Raw genomic sequence first — 19,185 nt, 5'->3', positions numbered from 1 at the left:
TTGACAGGAGAACAGTAATTACACTGAAACATTTATTATTGAAATGACGTCTTCACAGTAATGACAGTAATTACAGTATAGTGATTTGCGATATTTACAGAGTCAGTCACTGTGTGAAAGCCAGAGAAGCCAGGCCTCAGAACTCCATTAAATGTGTGTAGGGCCCGTTTGTGTCCAGCTTCAGGACCTGTCTGTTCCCGTAGGTTCCGTGTCTGACCACGACCCCAGCCTCTGAACTCTTGGCCGTGGAGGCCAGTTCCTTATCACACTGGGACACAAACTGAGAATACAGCTGCCTGCCCTCTGCTTTCCCAACATTGCCGTGGTACTGCATGCCCTTGCCTTTGGCTTTTCCACCCAGCGTGGCCTGCGGGATGACGAGGACACTGCCTGGCAGATCCAGCACAGACACGTACTTCCCAGACTCATTTTCACACAGTTTGATGTTCATCAGAGCGCTCACTGTGAAGAAAAGCATGTTTGTAAAGGGTGGCAGTATATTTACGCATGGTTGTCCACTGTTCATTAGACAAAAAAGCCATCATACCCATCTTTGGAATTATGTCTTCATTGGCACCTTTGAAGAAGCAGAGGTAGATGACCATTCCCCGGTTTATCTGTGAGAGGACATCACACAAACTCTCACTTTGGCGTCCAAAAATAAATCGTGCCATTCAGAAGGCTCTGATCAATCATACCTCAACCCATTCCGCCTCCGATTCCTCATCGGGAGGTTTCACCTGAAGTCTGGCGTGGAGGCATTGCTGAACCACAGCTCTGGCCTGAACAAGGTCGACTTTATCGGTCATTATAGCGACAAGCGTGCTAAAAGAAAACGATCATCTTAAGCAGTATGATTTTGCGCTTCCGGGTTCGCGCTGACGTCATCACAAGTGGCCGAGGCTGCAGGATGTCGTTCCAGTAAAGAAGCTTACAGTTGGGGGGAAATGTCGCGCTTTAGCTACAGTAAATTATTACATTTGTTTAAAACGGTCTCTCCCAACCTGCACTTGTCTGGGTCTCGGTCTCCGGCGGTATGCTGCAAGCGTGTAATACGGCGCAAGGTAGGTTTTAAAGGGCTTTGATCTAAACGAGCGCAACATTGGATTCTTAATAATACACTCTTATCAATGTGTGTGTGTCATTTTGAGACGTCTACGTTGCCCAGTTCCTCACCAAATGTCATGTTATCCGCTAGATATTATTTATTTGAGGTATCATTTTCTACCCATGACTGGGTTGATGGTTGTGTTCAGGATCTGAAGATCTCTTTACTGAAATCTGTAGTCTTCCATGTTAATTGTATTTATTTTATTTTATTTTTTTGCATTGTGCCATCATATTGTGTCTCCTCTGTTCAGACATCAAGTGTGCCTGAGAGAGAAAGGCTGGACAAACAGAAGCAACACATGGCGCGTGGTTTGCCCAAACAGAAGCCCATCGCAGGGGTGGAACAGGTTATCGTTGTCGCATCGGGAAAGGGAGGCGTGGGGAAGTCCACTACTGCAGGTCTTTTTATTGTTTATTATTTGTACATTAATGCTGTAACTTTTTGCTTTATTATCAGAAAAAATGTTTGCTTAACTTGTGGTGTTTTTTTTTTTTTTTTTTACTAGTAAACTTGGCACTGGGACTCATGGCCAATGATCCGGTAATTAAGTCCATTGCATTAATGCAACATATTCATTCAACACAATGTGTTCTAGTTTTACTTGCTCAGTTGTCTGCCGTATTTCGGAACACAGCATGTAACTGTGGGCCTTTTGGATGCTGATGTCTATGGACCCTCAATTCCCAAACTGATGAATCTGAAGGGGAATCCTGAGCTGACAGACAGTAGGTTGAATCTAATTTAAATGGAGTTTTGAAAGGAACTGTTTTTAATGCCCATCTATATACATGACTATAATTGACTATTATCAATCAATAGTTTTCTAGAAATTATTGAATGTATTCAAAGAATGTATTGTGGTCCCAGAATATTTTTTAGCATTTCTGTTTATTTACAGATATTGTAAAAAAAAAAAACAAAATTGTGTCTTTTTCCCTGTTAGAGAATCTGATGAGACCTCTTGTTAATTTTGGCATTCCTTGGTGAGTACCTGTAATCATTTGCAAGTGTTCCTGTTTCATAAACCTGTGGCAACTGTGTCAATCTCTTTGACCCTTTGAAGCATGTCAATGGGATTTCTGGTGGAAGACGTAGCTCCTATTGTTTGGAGGGGTCTCATGGTGATGTCAGCCATAGAAAAACTGCTCAGGCAGGTGAGAGATGTCCACGTGTGCCATGCATCAATGACAGTTAGAGGAAATGTTGAGGAAAACATGTATAGTATGTATAGTATGTTGTACACGATCAAATAACAAAATTTAATATATGATTACTTTTGTACGTGCAGGTGGACTGGGGGCTTCTGGATTATTTAGTGGTCGACATGCCTCCAGGCACAGGAGATGTTCAGCTGTCCATAACCCAGAACATTCCCATAGCAGGTGACTAGAAATCCGCTCTTAGTGTGATAAGTAAATAAGGTTTTAAGGTTGCTGATACTTTGACGTATTGTAATTTAGAAAAATTAGTGCTTGACCTTGCAGTTGGTGAGCTGTTACTTTTGGTAAGTTTATCCACAAGGGGGCAGAGTTGTTTGAAAATGTCTTCTTTCCAGTTTGGGAGAAAATTGCAAGTCACTGAACCCTCACAATGACAAGAAGAATGTAGGTCACTAGCTGGCTGTTATTTCCTTCTGGCAGAATCATGCAAAATCTTTTATCTGCTTTAGCCAAAAGTCAGCCAGTTTCAAATCTCCCTAAATACAGTGAAATAGTATGTTTGTACTTGGTTTTCATTGTTCATTGAAACTGAGTACTATTGTCAAATACTAAATATGAGGGTGCTTGCAGTTCCCTCAGTTCCCCTCAGATAAGTGTGTGAATATCCCATGCTCTTAATTATGGCCTCACTACCTTCAAACTTGGGAGTTTGCAGAGTTGCCATATTTTCCCTCATCATAGTTCAAATGCATGTGATCGTATTAAGATGTCAGAATACATTTCAGAAAGAATCTTATTACAGTCTCCCCCGAGACTGTGCACTCATTCCTGGGCGTGATTAGTTCAGAGGAGGCGTCAAGGCTTTGGCAGTCGTCCTGCTGTGCTGAGGAAGATCAAGGCTAGGCCAACTCCGACACCTCCACCCTGTTCCCACAGGACGCACTGTGGCTTGTAAAGTAGCACTCCAGCTTTTCTTATTTTGGCCTTTTTTCCCCCCAAATAATTAATGAAATCCCTCATGTCTTCCCTGACCGTCCTAGTACATTGGCTTGAGAAAGACGTGTGCCTTCTGAACAGGGCTGTGTGCATGTTCATGCTTTGAAAGTAATAAGGAAAAGGGCTTAATATTAAAATGATAATTTCTTAGATATCAGTAGTTTAGGAGACTTCACTAATAACTCTTGACATGTATAACTGGGAGTGGATAATGATTGTGTCCATGTGCTATATCATGTTCAGCGCTTGTAGTTGACCTTGAGATTTGACCTTGTCTGTTCAGGGGCGGTGATCGTGTCCACGCCACAGGATATTGCTTTACTGGATGCACGTCGGGGCGCTGAAATGTTCAGGAAGGTCAACGTGCCGGTGAGGAACGTTTTAAGACATGATCGGATTAAAGGAATGGTATCAGCCCACATCCCATTTTGGTTGTCTTATATTATACAGCTGCTTAAGAGTAAGGGTTTTCTATCTTGTTTTTAAGCCATGATCCTTTTGAGCCATGAATGTATTTTAACAGCATGGGGTGATACTTAAAAATAATTGAGGCTAAAGGTTTGCAGAACGTTTTTATACAGCACTTTGATAGAGAGATTATTCATAGATATGGGTAGCCCCTGCTCAGGACCAGCCATATAATTGCTGTATTATGTATAATTTTATGCTGTAGGTACTTGGATTGGTCCAGAACATGAGTGTATTTCAGTGCCCCAATTGCCACCATCAGACACACATCTTTGGAGCAGATGGGGTGAGGGAACTGGCCCGTAATCTTGGAGTAGAGATGCTTGGTAAGTCTTGTGACTCTGATTCCATTTAGTGGCTCAGTTGAATTGGATTGGGGCATGTTTGTCATTGTTTCACTGGCAATGACTTGACATTTGTTGGCGGCTTAAAGCAAAACAACAGGTTTAGCCGATCCAAGATTTTTCTGATAACTTGAAAGCCTGAAAGGTCTGAGGCTCGGAGGCGGAGTATGAATTGGTTATTGATTTTCTAGGAAAGCCATGGAAACCAAAGGCATACATCTGTTCTCTCCTCAGGGGACATCCCGCTCCATCTGAACATTCGAGAGACGTCTGACCAGGGACAGCCTGTGGTGGTTTCCTCCCCAGACAGCCCTGAGGTGGGTTCATACATCGCTGGTTCCCTCTCATTAGCTTCATTAACTGGAGCAGCCGTATGCATCTGTGTCTGTGTAATGCAAATTTGGTCCTGGGCTTTTTTTTCCCTCTATAACTCACAAATGAACAATTAGAGCAATTGGCTACTGTCACCACGCCTGGCTACTGGTTCTGTGAAATGTGGAAAATTGGTTGGTGTTGGCACAGGGATTTGTTAATAGACATTTAAATACCCACCCTGTGGCCTTGTTAATTTAGAGTTAGACTGTACTTTTAGTAATTATGTTCATATTGGGTTCATGCAGAGCACTCCATTACTGATCCATTTGCATCTGCAAGATGGCTAAATATTTTTGGTCAGTGTATGTACTGTATAAGGAAGAAGAAACTAGGGAATAAAAAAAAAATCTCTTTTTTTTTTTTTTTTCCTTTTCCCTCCACACAGGCTGAAGCCTACAAAAAAGTAGCTTCTGCCGTTGTACAACGACTGCACAAGAGCTCTTCTGGCTGACGCATGAAGGGAGTGTGTCCAGTAAACTGTCATCGCAGTCTGCAATCCCAGCCAGTTCTGACTTCTGGAATATCTGGAAGTTATTTTATTATTTCTTCACTCAGAACCAGTGTTACGATAAAAATGAACAGTTTTGTAACCGTCTCTGCACGTATATGTGTCACCGTCCTTTTCACTGTAGGTGCAATTTGTTTTTGCCAAATTTACTTACCTTTACATCTGAGATCTAAGCCAGATCATATATAGAGTTTGAAACCGATGAATATATTTTCACTTTCAACACATTTAGTAGTGTGTCAGAATGTTTTAGACTGTTTTGATGGCATTATTTGCTCCACAAGAAAGCTAACAGCTTGTTGCGGTCTAAAGCTACAATACAATATGGGGCTTTGAGAAAGACCGGGATGTGTTGCTGACACAAGATGGCACTGAACACACAGCCCTGCACAACTGTATTCATCTTCCTGCAACCAAGTGGGATGAGATTCCTGCATATTTTCATAGCTCCCCTGACTCATCTGATGCAGCTGTAAACCTCAGCCCCACGACCCTGCCTTCCATAGAAAGTACCCCGTCCTGGTCCCCCCGCTGCTTCGAGCCGACTGTAGAGCTGGGCTGGAAAGAAATTACACAATTCTTTGGATTTATTGTGCCTTTTCTGGACCCGTGTTGGTTCTTGCTGATGATTTAGCTCATTGTGCTGAGTTTGAGGAACTCTACATGACCTTTCTTTTACACATGTGCATATTTAGGCCTTAAACAGGAATGGATTTATATTTATTCAGCTAATTCTCAGACACAGTCCCAGAGCATAGCGGGGGACTGTAAGACTGGAGTTAAAATTTATGAACTGGTCCCACCCCTTGGGCCTAATTTCTTGTTCTTGAAGTCAACTTAGTTGGCTATTTCTTAGCTGAGCAATAGTGAGAGAGAAGCTCTTTCATTCCCATTATGTCACCTACTTTCCTACGACCTAGGAAGGACTGATGTCCCCACAACTGCACGGTCATCTGTGCCTTAATGTGAAAATAATGGAAAGAAACAGATGCTGCAGGGAGGGGACCTATAGTGGAGAACATCCATCTCCACCAAGCGCCTGCACCCACAGGCCCAGGGTTGCAGAGCACAGTAACCCATAGGGGGAGGAGAATGAGGACTGTTGTTTTGAGTAATTACTGGTGTGGCTTTTGTCCCTTGCTGTGGTTGAACATGTGTAGGAGAGAATCTCACATCTGCACAGTGATTGTAGGGAAGGACGAGACAACAGCATGCAGTGTGTGCGCATATATATATGTATGCATGTGTGTATGCAAAAGTGAAAGAGGGTGTGGAATAACAGTTTGACCCATGGCTGGATGACAAGTACAGATATCTTGTCAGGAATGTCTTGGGCTTTTAGGTGAAGATCCCCACACACTGCTCCCCGGGTGCCTTTTATGGCTGCCCAGTGCTCACCAAGGTGAAGCGTTAAACGCAGAGGACACTGTGCACCGTGTTCCGTACTGCAGTGTTGCAATGACAATTGCTTCACTTTCAAAAGTCTTTCAAAGATGTGGAATGGTCTTTCTTTTTTTAAGAATTAAAAATGTAGATTATTTTGATATAGAATGGACTTATTTACTTCTTAAAGCCATAAGGCTGCAGTTAAAAAAAAACATTTTGTAAGTGATGCTTGGTAAGTACAGACAAAGATATCCATGGAGCGCGTACCACTTCCTGAGGCCAAAGAAGATCAATAATTAAATCTGGGAAATAAACGGGGCCGGGAAAAAAGGGGGAGTGTCTGCTTTCAATGTCACCTGAGCTCGGAGGAAAACATATTCGCAGGGGAAGAGAATGTGTTTGTTTCCAAGGCAGTGGAAAAATCTGGAGCTTTGTCGTGCAGCATCTGGCTCTGTAATGCGGCATGTTGTGAGGATTCTCTCCGATGAATCTGCAAAAAAAGACTTTAACTCCCGTTACTTTTCTGAAGTGACGGGCTTCACATATATAATACAGGAGATTTGCATTCATTATTGAGCGAGATCATGTTATGTGAGGCTTGTGAAGCCCTCATTCACTGTCGCGCTCTGTGCATATGAAATGAAATTCTCTACACTTGTCTTTTTTTTTTTTCGTATTTGAAATGTACCTGCGAATTAGGTTCTGTTTCACTCCCGCCGCACTGTGCTCGGCCTAAATGAAATATAACACTCTATTGTTATGAAAGCCACATCCTGCATTCCAAAATTAAGGAGGAGGTAGTGGGAGGGGGGAAAGGAGCTAAATCTTCTGCAGTAACACTTTCACTTTTTTTTTTTTTTTTTTTTCTTTGGCCTTGTAGCTTTCAAATACTCAACATCCACTGGAGTCTCATCAAAAAGTAATATTAAAAAGTCTGAATCATTAAACAGTGTGCATGTGATTTAAGATATGTGTGAACTAGACTGACTGTCCAAGGCTGGAAAACGTGGGAGCAGGTAAGAGACCCCCCCCCAGCCAAAATCGGAGGCCCCCCGTCTCCAGTGACCTCGGCAACCCTGCCCCGCCTGGCGGGCTGGAGCGTGGAGCGGTTGCCGTGGCAATGCAGCTGTGGCTGTGCTGAGGGTAAATACCAGCAGCTGGTTCCAATTGCACTGCGTCACTGGGAGGGCATGTGTGCGCTCAGCTCAATAGGCGTCGGGGGGCGGCGGGACCCCCAGACTCAAGTCGCCGCTCTCTTCCTGTTCTCTGTCAAAAGGGCCCAGAGTTCCCCAAATTCCAAACAAAAGAAACCCACCAGCATTACTTTTGACTAAATGACTGAGAGGCGTAAAAATAATAGAAGGAATTAGTGACCACTTAATATATTCAGGTGAACTGTTTTTCTTGCTGTTTTCAGAGATTATTGGCCTTATCTATTCCCACAGAATCAATGCCAAACACAAAAGGGCGCGGCAACTGCGGGGCACAGGAGGACTCCCCAACACAGTTGCTTAGAACCTGCAGATCTGAAGCGTTTCTGGGGGAGATTTGGGGGTTGGGGTGGTGAATTATTCATAACCGTGAGGAAGAAGGAGGCACAGAAGAGGAGACTGGAGCACAGACAGACCGACGCCCAGAGAACAGGCCGGGAGAGAGCGGACATACAGACTGGCGCTGTGCTTTTGATGTCAGCTGCCGCAGCACGCCGGCGCTGAAGGACGTGTGTGAGGCTCATGTGCCTTAAAAACTAGCCCTCCACCGCCCGCCCGGCACCTTCCCCTGTTTCCACGGTCCAGCCTGCAGGGTGTGTCTGAGCCAGGGGCCAGCGCTCAAGGTAAACTGGCAATGACTGGGCTGGCCTCGGGGTTCCGATTAAGCAAAAGATCTCCGATTGCCATGGTGGTGAGTGCCCACTGTTCATTTAACTGTCCTACCACGGGACCCACGACAGCTCATTTTCCTCTGCAAATCCATCATTATATCGGAAGTGGGGCTGTTTCTTTCGACTAATTGTTTTATTCTGAAATGCCTGCGCCATGCTGACGCATGCCCATGCTTGCATATCAGCACCAGCAAAGTACAAGTAATTGTTTCCGCTTTACTGTTTTATTTATTTCTTTTCTGTTTCTTTTCTAACCCAAACCTGTTCATGAAGTTTCCGACTCCGCTGATGATCTTCTCCACGAAACTCCTAGGTGCAGAGGATACAAGTTTTGGTGCAGTAGGCACCACACGGCTCTATTATGGTTCAGGAAGCGCAGAGTATACAGTATGGTGACAATGAGAAAAGTTACAGTTTGAGATAACTTTCGAGCATTTAAACACGTTTCCGCCCTTCGGAGGGAAAAGCCTGGGCATTTGCATTGCGCTTCGGGAGCCGTTTAAACATCCTGTAAAACTAGTCTGAAGAAGGGTGACAATAACTTTTGAGGTAGAGCTGACTCATGCTTCCATATGATCTCATTCAAACCAGAAGATCTCAAGGTGAAATCATGCAGGTTGATGAACCTGAATACAACTTCCTGTTCAACTAAAAAGTGTCCTTGATGAATTGAGATGGCCTTGACTGAAAAATGGTTAAATACTGTAGAACATACAATAGAAATGTCTGTCTGTTAAAATATCAACATTATTTCAATAGCAATATTTTACTGAAAAGTTTATGCCATTGGTGAATTGATTAGTTGATTTCCTAAACTGGCTGAATATTGAATAGCGATTCAGTGCTGATCATGACACTGATTTGTCCCTGAATAAATGTTAAAATGCCAGCTAGGAGCATTGTTGAGTTTACATGTGGTGAGTTCACACTGTTGATTTTCTCACATTTCTCACACTGTGATAAACAATGGAATGAACTGACCTAAAAAAATGTATTTAAAAAGCTCTTGGGAAGATGTTTGCTGGGAATTTTTGCTTAAACTGGGTTAGAGGTCGCTCTGGGGGAACGAGGGGTTAAAAAAACATTGAAACGTCAATGTGCAGGGACTGAATTTTAAACTGTAAGGCTCGGTTTCCTGTTCATGGATCAAACCTGGTCCTAGACTAAAAGAGAACCTCAACGGAATTCTCCATTCAAAAACGTTTAGGACTACGCTTACGTCCATGAACAGGAGACTGATCAGATTAAGACCATGGTTGCTTGGTTTACTTACCTTCTGTCAAAAACTAAATGTGGGCAGGCATTTAATTGCAATTCACAAGAGCAAACACACTTGACATGCTTCCCATTCTTCTGCTCCTCTTGAATGAGGTTTGTTTTCAGATGCATAATTGATGTGGCCCACTTGTACTCTCCGCAGTCAGTAACGGCCTGTTTATGTGCGCTGGTGTTTATGTGCAAAGTCGTCTTGTGGATCTGGGACTGTGTTGGGATCGGGTGGTGTTGGCCCCGCTTTGCGGCAGGTCGCAATGTCAAACCAGAGTTCTGGCAACACCGTCGGGGAACGAACTGTCTGTTACATAATGGCCCATTTCCACATAATGTCACAAGCTGTGGTAAATGACAGCGGCGTGGCAGTGTATTTCCTTCTCCTCTTGCTGCGAGCGTGTGCTGCTTTGGTTGCCATGGCTCTGTAGATGTTGTGGGAGGTGTTACAAATGCTTCTATTCTGTGGAGTTTGGTTAATGCATCTTCACGCTGAATATATCTGCAGCATCATACTGCACTTCTATTAAGATGCAGTCTATATACAAAACGTACAAACTCGGGGCGGTCGAGTGTTCGGACAAAATAATGTGAGTGACACCGACACCGAAATAGCACAAAAATGAAGAAGTGAAAGGAAAACATTCTTTATAGCCAGTTCAACGTTATAATATTCCATTATTTACCACACAATTATTCAGGCTTGCAAATAATTGCTGGAGCTCCTGGAGCTCTGCTTTAACTGTCCTGGATCCAGCAACAGTGACGGGACAGGTCATGTTCTCATTGAGTGACCTTTGACCCCGCTGGAAGTGTGCTGCGCGGACAGCTAGTACAGTTCCGGGACGGTCTTGAATTCCTGCTCCGTGTTCCTGTTCGTATTGACTGAGGGCGGTAAGCCAAGCCAGAACAGAGGGATCTTGTCTCACACTCACCCTGGCCGGTCAACAGTTGGCCTAAGATGGAAAATAATCTCGTATTCTCTTTTAAACATTTGCATGCACCCACTAGTCCAGAGCAATAAATCTGTAGCGATATGGAGTGAGCTGGTAAGTGGTTGGCTAAAAGGGCAAACGCTGAGAACACAAATGCTGGGGGACATGTAAACTTGACAGGACTTCACTTCCTGCTCTTCTCTTTGTGTGCTTTGCATTGTATTTGACTTGCAGAGAAACCGTTGAGAGTCCACACCCAACAACCAAGGCATAATAACGTACAGACTCCTGTCCTTCGACCTGTTTAGAATTCTTCAAACAATCGAAATTACATTAAATTCCATTCAATGCTTCCAAAATGTTCTCAAAGAAAGAAACATGTTATAAAGACATAGTGGGAAACAGAAAGTCAAAGACTGTACAGACTGCTCAGTGCAGGGCATATGCCTGCTGTGTTTAACACATGGGCTAAGGGAAAGACTACTGGAATGGTCTAGCGAATACGGGTTCCATAAAGACTGATCATTGGTTTCACACCAAGGACCACAATGCACTATGGGTGGCAGCAGAATTTGTGGGCGCCTTGATTCAATTAAGCCCATATTTTGGGCAGCCCTCTGGAAACCACACAGTTTAAGGCCAGCATAGCTTCAATTATGATACATCTTTACTATATCTCCAAATATGAACCTACACAAGCAAGTTCAAACAAATGACAATGGCGGTGAGGGCAGACAATAATCAACCTGCTGTGCAATGGTTACGCAAAAGAATTGAAAGCGATTGTTTTTGTCATTGTGAAACTCTGCAGCGCAGCACACGGTGACACAACGAAATGTGTCCTCTGCTTTTAACCATCACCCTTGGTGAGCAGTGGGCAGCCGTGACAGGCGCCCAGGGAGCAGTGTGGGGGGGACGGTGCCTTGCTCAGTGGAACCTTAGTAAACTGAAGTTATGAGTCTGCTCCCTTACATGCTAGGCCTCCACTGCCCCAATGCAAATGCTGCACTAAAAATACTCTGTATAAACATATAAAATAGCAAAAGAATGCTAAAATGAGGAAATTCATGCTGAGGAGGAAAAAATGGGTTTTCAGGTGTGATTTAAAATCCTCCGGAGTATGGGGTACAATCATGAAGGAGGCCAAGACGTTTCTATAATCTATCCACAAATAAGGTCAAATTTAATTTGGTGCGACGCATAACTGCAGTGTCTCATGTGACTTTTTTTATCAGCTTTGGGCTGAATTCAGTTTCATTTATTTCCTGTTAATTATTTCTAGAATTCGAGGATAGGCTCCTGGCTAATGAGCAGAGATGAAAACTGTATCAAAAGGCTGGAATAATATATGACTCTCTGCACTGGATTTTTCTTTTCTGTACTTAATGTTTAAATGAAAACACCCACACACGCCATGTCCATACCGTAACACACTGTGCTGCTCTCCCTGCTATGCTCAGCAAGCTTTTAGATTGGGATCGGAAACCCGGTTTAGTCAATCTGCTTAAAATCCACTTTGCGAGTGCTGAAACTAAAAGCCTCAGGGTGGAACATAAAACGACATGGCACCACTCCAAAAGGCAGCTCTGTCCCATTGAACCGATCTGATCTGAAATGAATTGGATGCCTTGTCCAAATTTGATAATGTGCCTTGTAGTGCGTTGCATTTCGCTGCCTGTTTACGCCAATTTGTTATTTGGTATGTTCACACATAGACGAGCCAACGGCGTTTTAAGCCCCAATCATCCGAATTCAGGAATTCAAAGCCTTATTGTCAGTAGTCAACCTGCCCACCCTCCTTGGCTTAGCAAACAGCAAGCATGATGACGATAAATTGCCACGGTGACCTCTGACCTACGTGTAAAAACGGTACCGAAGCCACGTCGTGCTGAAGAACACATTGGAATATGTAGATTTCGGGGTTTTCCTGTGCGGATGCACCCCAGACGTGCGCGCCCTCCCGCATGGAAAAGTTCGTGGGGGGATTGAGAGAGAGAGAGAGTGAGTGAGAAAGAGAGAGAGTGAGTGAGTGAGTGAGAAAGAGAGAGAGTGGGAGCAGGAGAGCAGGATCCATCCGTCGCCATTACTGACTGGAATGAGAGGGGAGGGAGTGGGTCTCGGATTACACGCATACCATCAATATCGTTCAAAAAAAAAAAAAAAATCCACACGAATACACGGAGGCAACGCGCTGCGGGGATTTTATTGGGATTTACCTACACGCTACGCTAACAAACGAGTTCGAGTGCCTTTCACCATCGAATCCGTGGGAATTACAGAAGATACTTGGAATGCAGTGTCTCTTCCGTGGTGTCGGGAGCTGGGAGCGACCATGTTAGGTAGGGAATTTTATTTGGGAGCGGGCAGTTTTGCCTTGTTACGCGGCCGTCCAGCCGGTGGTCTGTTTGGTTCATCATCCGGCCACACAAACGAGGCGAAGAAGTGGAAGTGTGTCAGAAGCAGAAACGCGGGGGCTTTAATAATCGCCCCCATCGGAGCGTATTGTTCGACCGCAGGCTTTATTGCGGCGTGATGTCAGTCTGCGTGCAGCGTTTTTTTTTTTTCGTTCCGAAGGCTGACATTGTTCCCCGTCGTCCTCGTTTGTTCTGTCCCATCTTGCCGTGTTCGCGGCTCGCATTGCGCCACCCGTGCCCTGCACGAAGTGGGGCTTCTCCGGGTGTCCTGTCGCCAGCCTGATCCCTGCGCTGCCCTGGTGGCTAACACGCGTTAGCCCCAAATCTCCGCTTCCTTTCGGTCACGTCGCGGGCTTTATAATGTCCCACGTTCGCGGAACACCTTCGCCGAATGGGTCCCGTGGACTTCTGCCGTGATTTCATGTGTCATGGATACACGGAGACCCGGTGGTTTCTCACCGAGAGGCGAGAGTCGTGCGCCCTACACCGGCCCATCCCTTGGTTAGCACCACCGGTGGGAACTAGCGTGGCGGAGCTAATTTCCGATAAGATGTTTTTTTTTAATAACCTTTTGTGTTAAACCGATTTAGCCTAAGACCGCGTCGAGTTTCGTGACACGGAGTGTGACCGGCCCAGCCGTCCCTTCTGCTTATAAACTCTGTCGAAAATGGCATCAATCTGGGAGCTGGGTTCTGCCACACGAATATCTAGCCTCCCTTAACACAACCAATAATTCTGTAATTTATGGCTGTTAATGTAATAAAAGTCGCCAGCGTGAGAGTTAATGTTCAACTTTTCTAATGACGTGATGTTATAGACCATCCTGTTTTCAGTGCAGCAGACGAGGCACTTGCTGTCGGGGGTTTTCTCCCTGAAGCCCTCGACGCCTTCTGGTTTTTAACGTAATCAAACGCACTGCAGTTTGCGTTTGGCAAAAAAAAAAAAAAAAAATCTTTTTATTCGTCGGACCGTTTCCCTCCGGAGTCTCACAGGTAGCAACGCGTTCGTTTCGGTAGCATTAGCAGCCTAGCATTAAGCAGGTGAAGGGGCGAGTAAAAGCGCGTTGCTTTTCGTTCAAGCCACAGTCCTGCCGAGCAGGTCGGCTGTTACACCGAACACGTCGGGCCCGCTCGATTTGTGCTTTCCGAGGAACGCGTCGACGTGTTCTCCCCGGCCGCGGGTACGGTTTCTCCAAGCCGTGCTAACCGGCTACCGTTAGCATTGCGATAGCGCTAGCTGGGACTGAGGGAGGGCGAGCGGACGGGTTCAGCGGGGACTCGGCTACACGCTTTTGGGCGTGTTTTACAGCCGAGGGCGGCCGCTCTCACGGATTTATTTTTTATTCATTAAAAAAAAAAAAGTGACTTCTGCGTTATTTCGAGCCAGCCAGGCCTTTTAGCGGCGAACACACCGCGCGAATCGGCTTCAACTAGGTGTTCGTTCTGTCAGCAAGAACCGGGAAGGGATAAATTCTAGACTGACTTCGCAAATCTCCGCGTTTTGAACCTCATTCACGATGCAATTAGTGTTCTGTGATGCAATTAGTCGTTTTTTGCGCCTAGTTGTGTTAAACAGCTACAACAGTCCACCCTGAACAGTTCCAGACCCAGCACATCATGCGCTACCTGAAGCAGAGAAGTGTAGAGATGAACCTTGTGTAGGTTGGTGAACGCAAACGACGACAAGAATATACAGAGAATACAGAGATATGTCGACTCGACACCCGAATTCTGGACATGAACGTTATTTTTTAAAAACATTTAGGTTTCATTTGATTTTTATTTTATTACATGCACTCGTGGTCCTTTATTCTCTTTCTAAATCCTTTTTAAATCAGTTATTTGGATGGGAGTTGCATTTACCTATTTGTATGAGCTGTATTTGTCAGGGTTTAATGTACAATTAAAATCTGGTTTAATGGCTGTTTCAGGTCTGCACTTTGAACCTAAAGGACATTGTGGGATCTTAAGGGTGTGCATTTTGTTTTAATGCTTCACTATGTTGGCACACAGGTAACCTTAAATAAAAATAATAATATTCCTATGTTCAGTAATATCTAAATAGATTATATTGTTGCTAACTGTCCCTTTATTAATGTGCATGGAGTTTGATGAATGATTTCTACTCAGGGTGTCTAAATGAATATCAATTTGTATACCCCACATTTATTAATGTCATGTTTCTTTTCTTCTGTCTTAGCTGATGAGCAGTTCCAGAAGTTTAAAGATATTGAAGAAATGCGGTTTCATTAAATGTTCACCATGGAGTAAAAATTAAAAAAGCAAAATAGTCAATTGTGCTAGTCGAATGTAAATATGTGTGTTTCGTGTTTTAATGAAGGTTTTCTTCTTTTTTTTTTTTTTTTTTAGGAAGGTGATTAAATGGTGGAGCATCAGCCACCAGAAACACTAATGATCCAGGGACGAAAAGGGACGACCCATTAACACAGCCATGAAATATGCACCTTACTGAAAAATGGAAGTTCAGCTGTGCCCTGCAGGACAACTTTGCTGAGAGTGTAAAGGCAATGACAGGGGGTATATAATGGCCAAGAATAAAGAGCCCCGCCCCCCAACCTATGCTATAAGCGTAGTTGGGCTCTCAGGGACGGAGAAAGAGAAAGGCAACTGTGGAGTGGGCAAGTCTTGTCTGTGTAACAGATACGTGCGGCCCAGTGCCGACAACTACTATTCAGAGCACACTTCTGTGTTGAGCACAATCGACTTTGGAGGGCGTGTGGTAAACAATGATCACTTCCTGTACTGGGGGGACGTGCTGCACCGAGGTGATGATGGCCTTGAGTGTAAAATACATGTCATTGAACAGACTGAGTTCATTGATGATCAGACGTTCTTGCCCCATCGGAGCACAAACTTGCAGCCATACACTAAGCGTGCTGCAGCCTCCAAGCTGCAGTCTGCTGAGAAATTAATGTACATTTGCACAGACCAACTTGGTTTGGAACAGGACTTTGACCAGAAGCAAATGCCAGATGGAAAGCTGAATATTGATGGCTATGTTTTGTGCATAGATGTGAGCAAAGGATGCAACAGAAAGTTTGATGACCAGATGAAATTTGTCAATACTCTGTACTCACAGATTGCCAAGACGAAAAAACCTACCATCATCGCTGCAACAAAATGTGATGAGTGTGTAGAACAATATCTAAGGGACCTCCAAGCATTTGCTGCAAACAAAAAAAATCTTCTAGTTGTTGAGACATCCGCTCGTTTGTTGGTTAATGTTGACCTTTGTTTCAATGCTCTAACTCAGCAGATGGACAAAACACGCGGCAAACCCAAAATCATCCCATATATGGAATCATACAAAATTCAGAGACAGTTAGTGGCCACAGTGACAGACAGATTTGAAAAGCTTGTTGTACAGACAGTTCGGGATTATCATGCCAATTGGAAGGTGGTCAGCAATTCATTGAAAAACCAGCCTGACTATAATGAATTTATCAACCTTGAAGGCACTAGAAAGGCACGAAACACATTTTCCAAGCACATTGAACAGCTTAAGCATGAACATATCAAGAAAAGACGAGACGAATATCTCTCCATTCTGCCAAAAATACTTAATAACCTGCTCAGTAACCTTGACGAGATTGAGAACTTGAGCTGGACTGAGGCACAGAGCCTTATGAGGACCCGGCCTGAGTTTCAGTACTGGTTTGTTGTGTTGGAACACACCCCTTGGGATCTGACTGACCACGTTGACAAAATCAATGACAGAAGGGTGCCCTTTGATATCCTCAAAACGTTTGAAGGGGAGAAGATCTATCTAAGCCATGTCCAGCATTTGATTGCTGAGAAAAGAAGAATGGAGATGAAAGAGAAGTTCAAAAAGACGTTGGAACGGGTGCATTTCATCAGTCCAGGGCAGCCCTGGGAAGAAGTCATGTGTTTTGTCATGGAGGATGAGGCTTTCAAATTTATCACAGAGTCAGATCGTAGGGATGTTTACAATCGACACCAGCAGGAAATTGTTGAAAGAGCCAAAGAGGAGTTTCAGGAAATGCTTTTTGAGCACTCTGAGTTGTTTTATGACCTTGATTTAAATGCTACTCCAAGCTGTGACAAAATGAGTGAGATACATGCAGTACTGAATGAAGAACCCAGATACAGGGCTCTTCAGAAACTCGCCCCAGATAGAGAATCTCTGTTGCTGAAGCACATTGGTTTTGTATATCACCCTACCAAGGAGACCTGCCTAAGTGGATTGGGCTGTGTGGATCTAAAAGTAGAACTTGTCCTTGCGAACAGGCTGGTACAGCTGGACCATGGTCGATCCACTCTGTACTATAACAGTGCCAATATTGATAAAGTCAACTTGTGTCTCCTGGGCAGGGATGGGCTGGCTCAAGAACTGGCTAACGAAATCAGAGCACAGTCCACAGACGATGAATACACTCTAGATGGCAAGATCTATGAGTTAGACCTCATGTCTGTTGATATCAACTCCTTGCTTTTGAGCCATTCCTGGGCGTCCTCATTCAAGCCTCATGGATGCTTCTGTGTGTTCAGCTCAATAGAGTCGCTGAATTTTATTGGTGACTGCATTTCTCGATTACGAGCAGACATTGCACAGAGCCGAAGAGACAGGTTTTCCCAGCCTTTGCCGTTTATTCTAATTTTGGCAAACCAGAGAGACAGCGTTTGCAAAAACATGCCCATCTTGAGGCATCAGGGCCAGCAGCTTGCTAATAAGTTACAGTGCACCTTTGTAGATATTCCTTCTGGTACATTTGCACGAAAGTTTAATGAGTCACAAATAAAACAAGCCCTAAGAAGCGTTCTTGAGGGCCTCAAACACAACTTTGATGTGATGAGCCCTATGCCCTCCATTAAGGACCTTTCCGAGACTGATCTTCGGATCGTGATGTGTGCCATGTGTGGTGATCCCTTCAGTGTAGACCTCATCCTTTCTCCCTTCTTAGATTCACATTCCTGTAGTGCCGGTCACCCAGGTCAGAGCAACACTCTAATACTTGACAAAATCATTGGTGACAGTCGCAGACGAATACAGGTCACTGTCCTTTCATACCACTCTTCAATTGGCATCAGGAAGGATGAACTGGTCCATGGGTACATTCTGGTGTACTCTGCAAAACGTAAGTCCTCGATGGCTATGTTGAGGGCTTTCCTGGCAGAGGTTAATGATGTTATTCCTGTTCAAATGGTGGCCATTACAGACAGTCAGGCGGACTTCTTTGAGAACGAGGCCATCAAAGAGTTGATGACTGAAGGGGAACACATTGCCACTGAAATCACAGCTAAGTTCACCGCTCTTTACTCCCTGTCCCAGTACCACCGCCAGACTGAGGTCTTCACACCATTCTTCAATGAGGTGCTTGAGAAAAAGAACAGCATTGAGAGCTCCTTCATGTTTGACAGCACTCGGGATGGGACCGGCGCTAGTGAGGATGTGTTTCCTCAGTCACCACACAGACACTCACCTGCATACAACTATTATGCGGACTCAGAGGATGATACTGAGGGCCCTCCTCCTTACAGTCCTATTGGAGATGATGTCCAGCTGCTTCCCCCTCCTAGTGAACGGAACAAGTACAGGACTGACTTGGAAGGGAATGAGTATCCCATCCACAGCACTCCGGTGGGTGACCATGACCGCAACCACAAAGTGCCTCCTCCAGTGAAACCCAAGCCTGTCCTTCCCAAACATGTCAAGAAACTGGACCCTAACCTTCTTAAGACTATTGAGGCAGGAATGCGAAACACTCATCGAAGAGGTCGAGGGCCAATGGTGCATGTTGATGATATTGAGGCTTCTGACAATTATGCAGAGCCTGTAGACACTCTTAGAGCAAAGGGCATTAATGATGACATTTATGCTGTTCCGGAAGATTCACAAGGTCGTCATTTCAAGGGGCGCAATTCCTTTGGGGGGCTCAATGTCCATCATGGAGATAAGGAAAATGGGTTTGACTGCAAGTATCAGGGCAGCAGGAGGCCTTCAAAGTACAAGCACCGCTCCAAGATTCTCTTTACCAAGACAAAGGCGTATCACAGACGGGTCCATTCGGATGTGAGTGATGAAGAATCGGGACCAGCTTTGCAGAAGAAGAAGAAGAACAGAGGTAATCGGGGGAGTGAAGAGGACCCCCTGCTCTCACCTGTAGACCCTTGGAAAGGAGGAATAGACAACCCTGCCATCACCTCAGATCCTGAGCAGGATGAAAAAAAGACTAGGAAGAAGAAGTCGCAAAAGCTGAAGGAACCCAAAAAGGTAGGCTTTCTGATTACCATTCATCGATTCAGCATGAAAAAGCATTTTTTATTGGAGAACTTTATCAAAGATTTTTTTTTAGTACAGT

The 19,185-nt window shown here is 44.5% G+C and overlaps 3 protein-coding genes across 3 annotated transcripts in view; 2 read left to right on the top strand and 1 right to left on the bottom strand.

Annotated features, from left to right (window-relative positions):
* Positions 1-18: 18 nt before the first annotated feature.
* dtd2 (D-aminoacyl-tRNA deacylase 2) lies at positions 19-907 on the bottom strand. Its single transcript, XM_028976415.1, has 3 exons — positions 699-907; positions 548-617; positions 19-462 (listed from the first exon to the last, which is right to left on the bottom strand). Exons 1-3 carry the CDS (start codon positions 807-809, stop codon positions 137-139), a joined length of 507 nt encoding a protein of 168 aa, XP_028832248.1. The 5' UTR covers positions 810-907; the 3' UTR covers positions 19-136.
* nubpl (nucleotide binding protein-like) lies at positions 871-6,506 on the top strand. The gene is made up of 11 exons (XM_028976401.1): positions 871-1,064; positions 1,362-1,509; positions 1,617-1,651; positions 1,746-1,836; positions 2,055-2,094; positions 2,175-2,265; positions 2,400-2,493; positions 3,551-3,636; positions 3,941-4,061; positions 4,314-4,396; positions 4,840-6,506. The coding sequence occupies exons 1-11, from the start codon at positions 948-950 to the stop codon at positions 4,903-4,905; spliced, it is 972 nt and encodes a 323-aa protein (XP_028832234.1). The 5' UTR covers positions 871-947; the 3' UTR covers positions 4,906-6,506.
* Positions 6,507-12,484: 5,978 nt separating this feature from the next.
* Positions 12,485-19,185, top strand: part of arhgap5 (Rho GTPase activating protein 5) — a 29,645-nt gene continuing 22,944 nt past the window's right edge. The window contains exons 1-2 of the mRNA XM_028975370.1: positions 12,485-12,770; positions 15,215-19,097. Of these exons, the coding sequence (XP_028831203.1) occupies positions 15,390-19,097 (3,708 nt within the window). The 5' untranslated portion in view covers positions 12,485-12,770; positions 15,215-15,389. The remainder of the gene's footprint in view (positions 12,771-15,214; positions 19,098-19,185) is intronic.

The sequence above is a fragment of the Denticeps clupeoides genome, chromosome 1 (genome assembly GCF_900700375.1).
Source record: "Denticeps clupeoides chromosome 1, fDenClu1.1, whole genome shotgun sequence".
Classification (NCBI taxonomy): Eukaryota; Metazoa; Chordata; class Actinopteri; order Clupeiformes; family Denticipitidae; genus Denticeps; species Denticeps clupeoides.
This window is presented reverse-complemented; position numbering and strand designations above follow the sequence as displayed.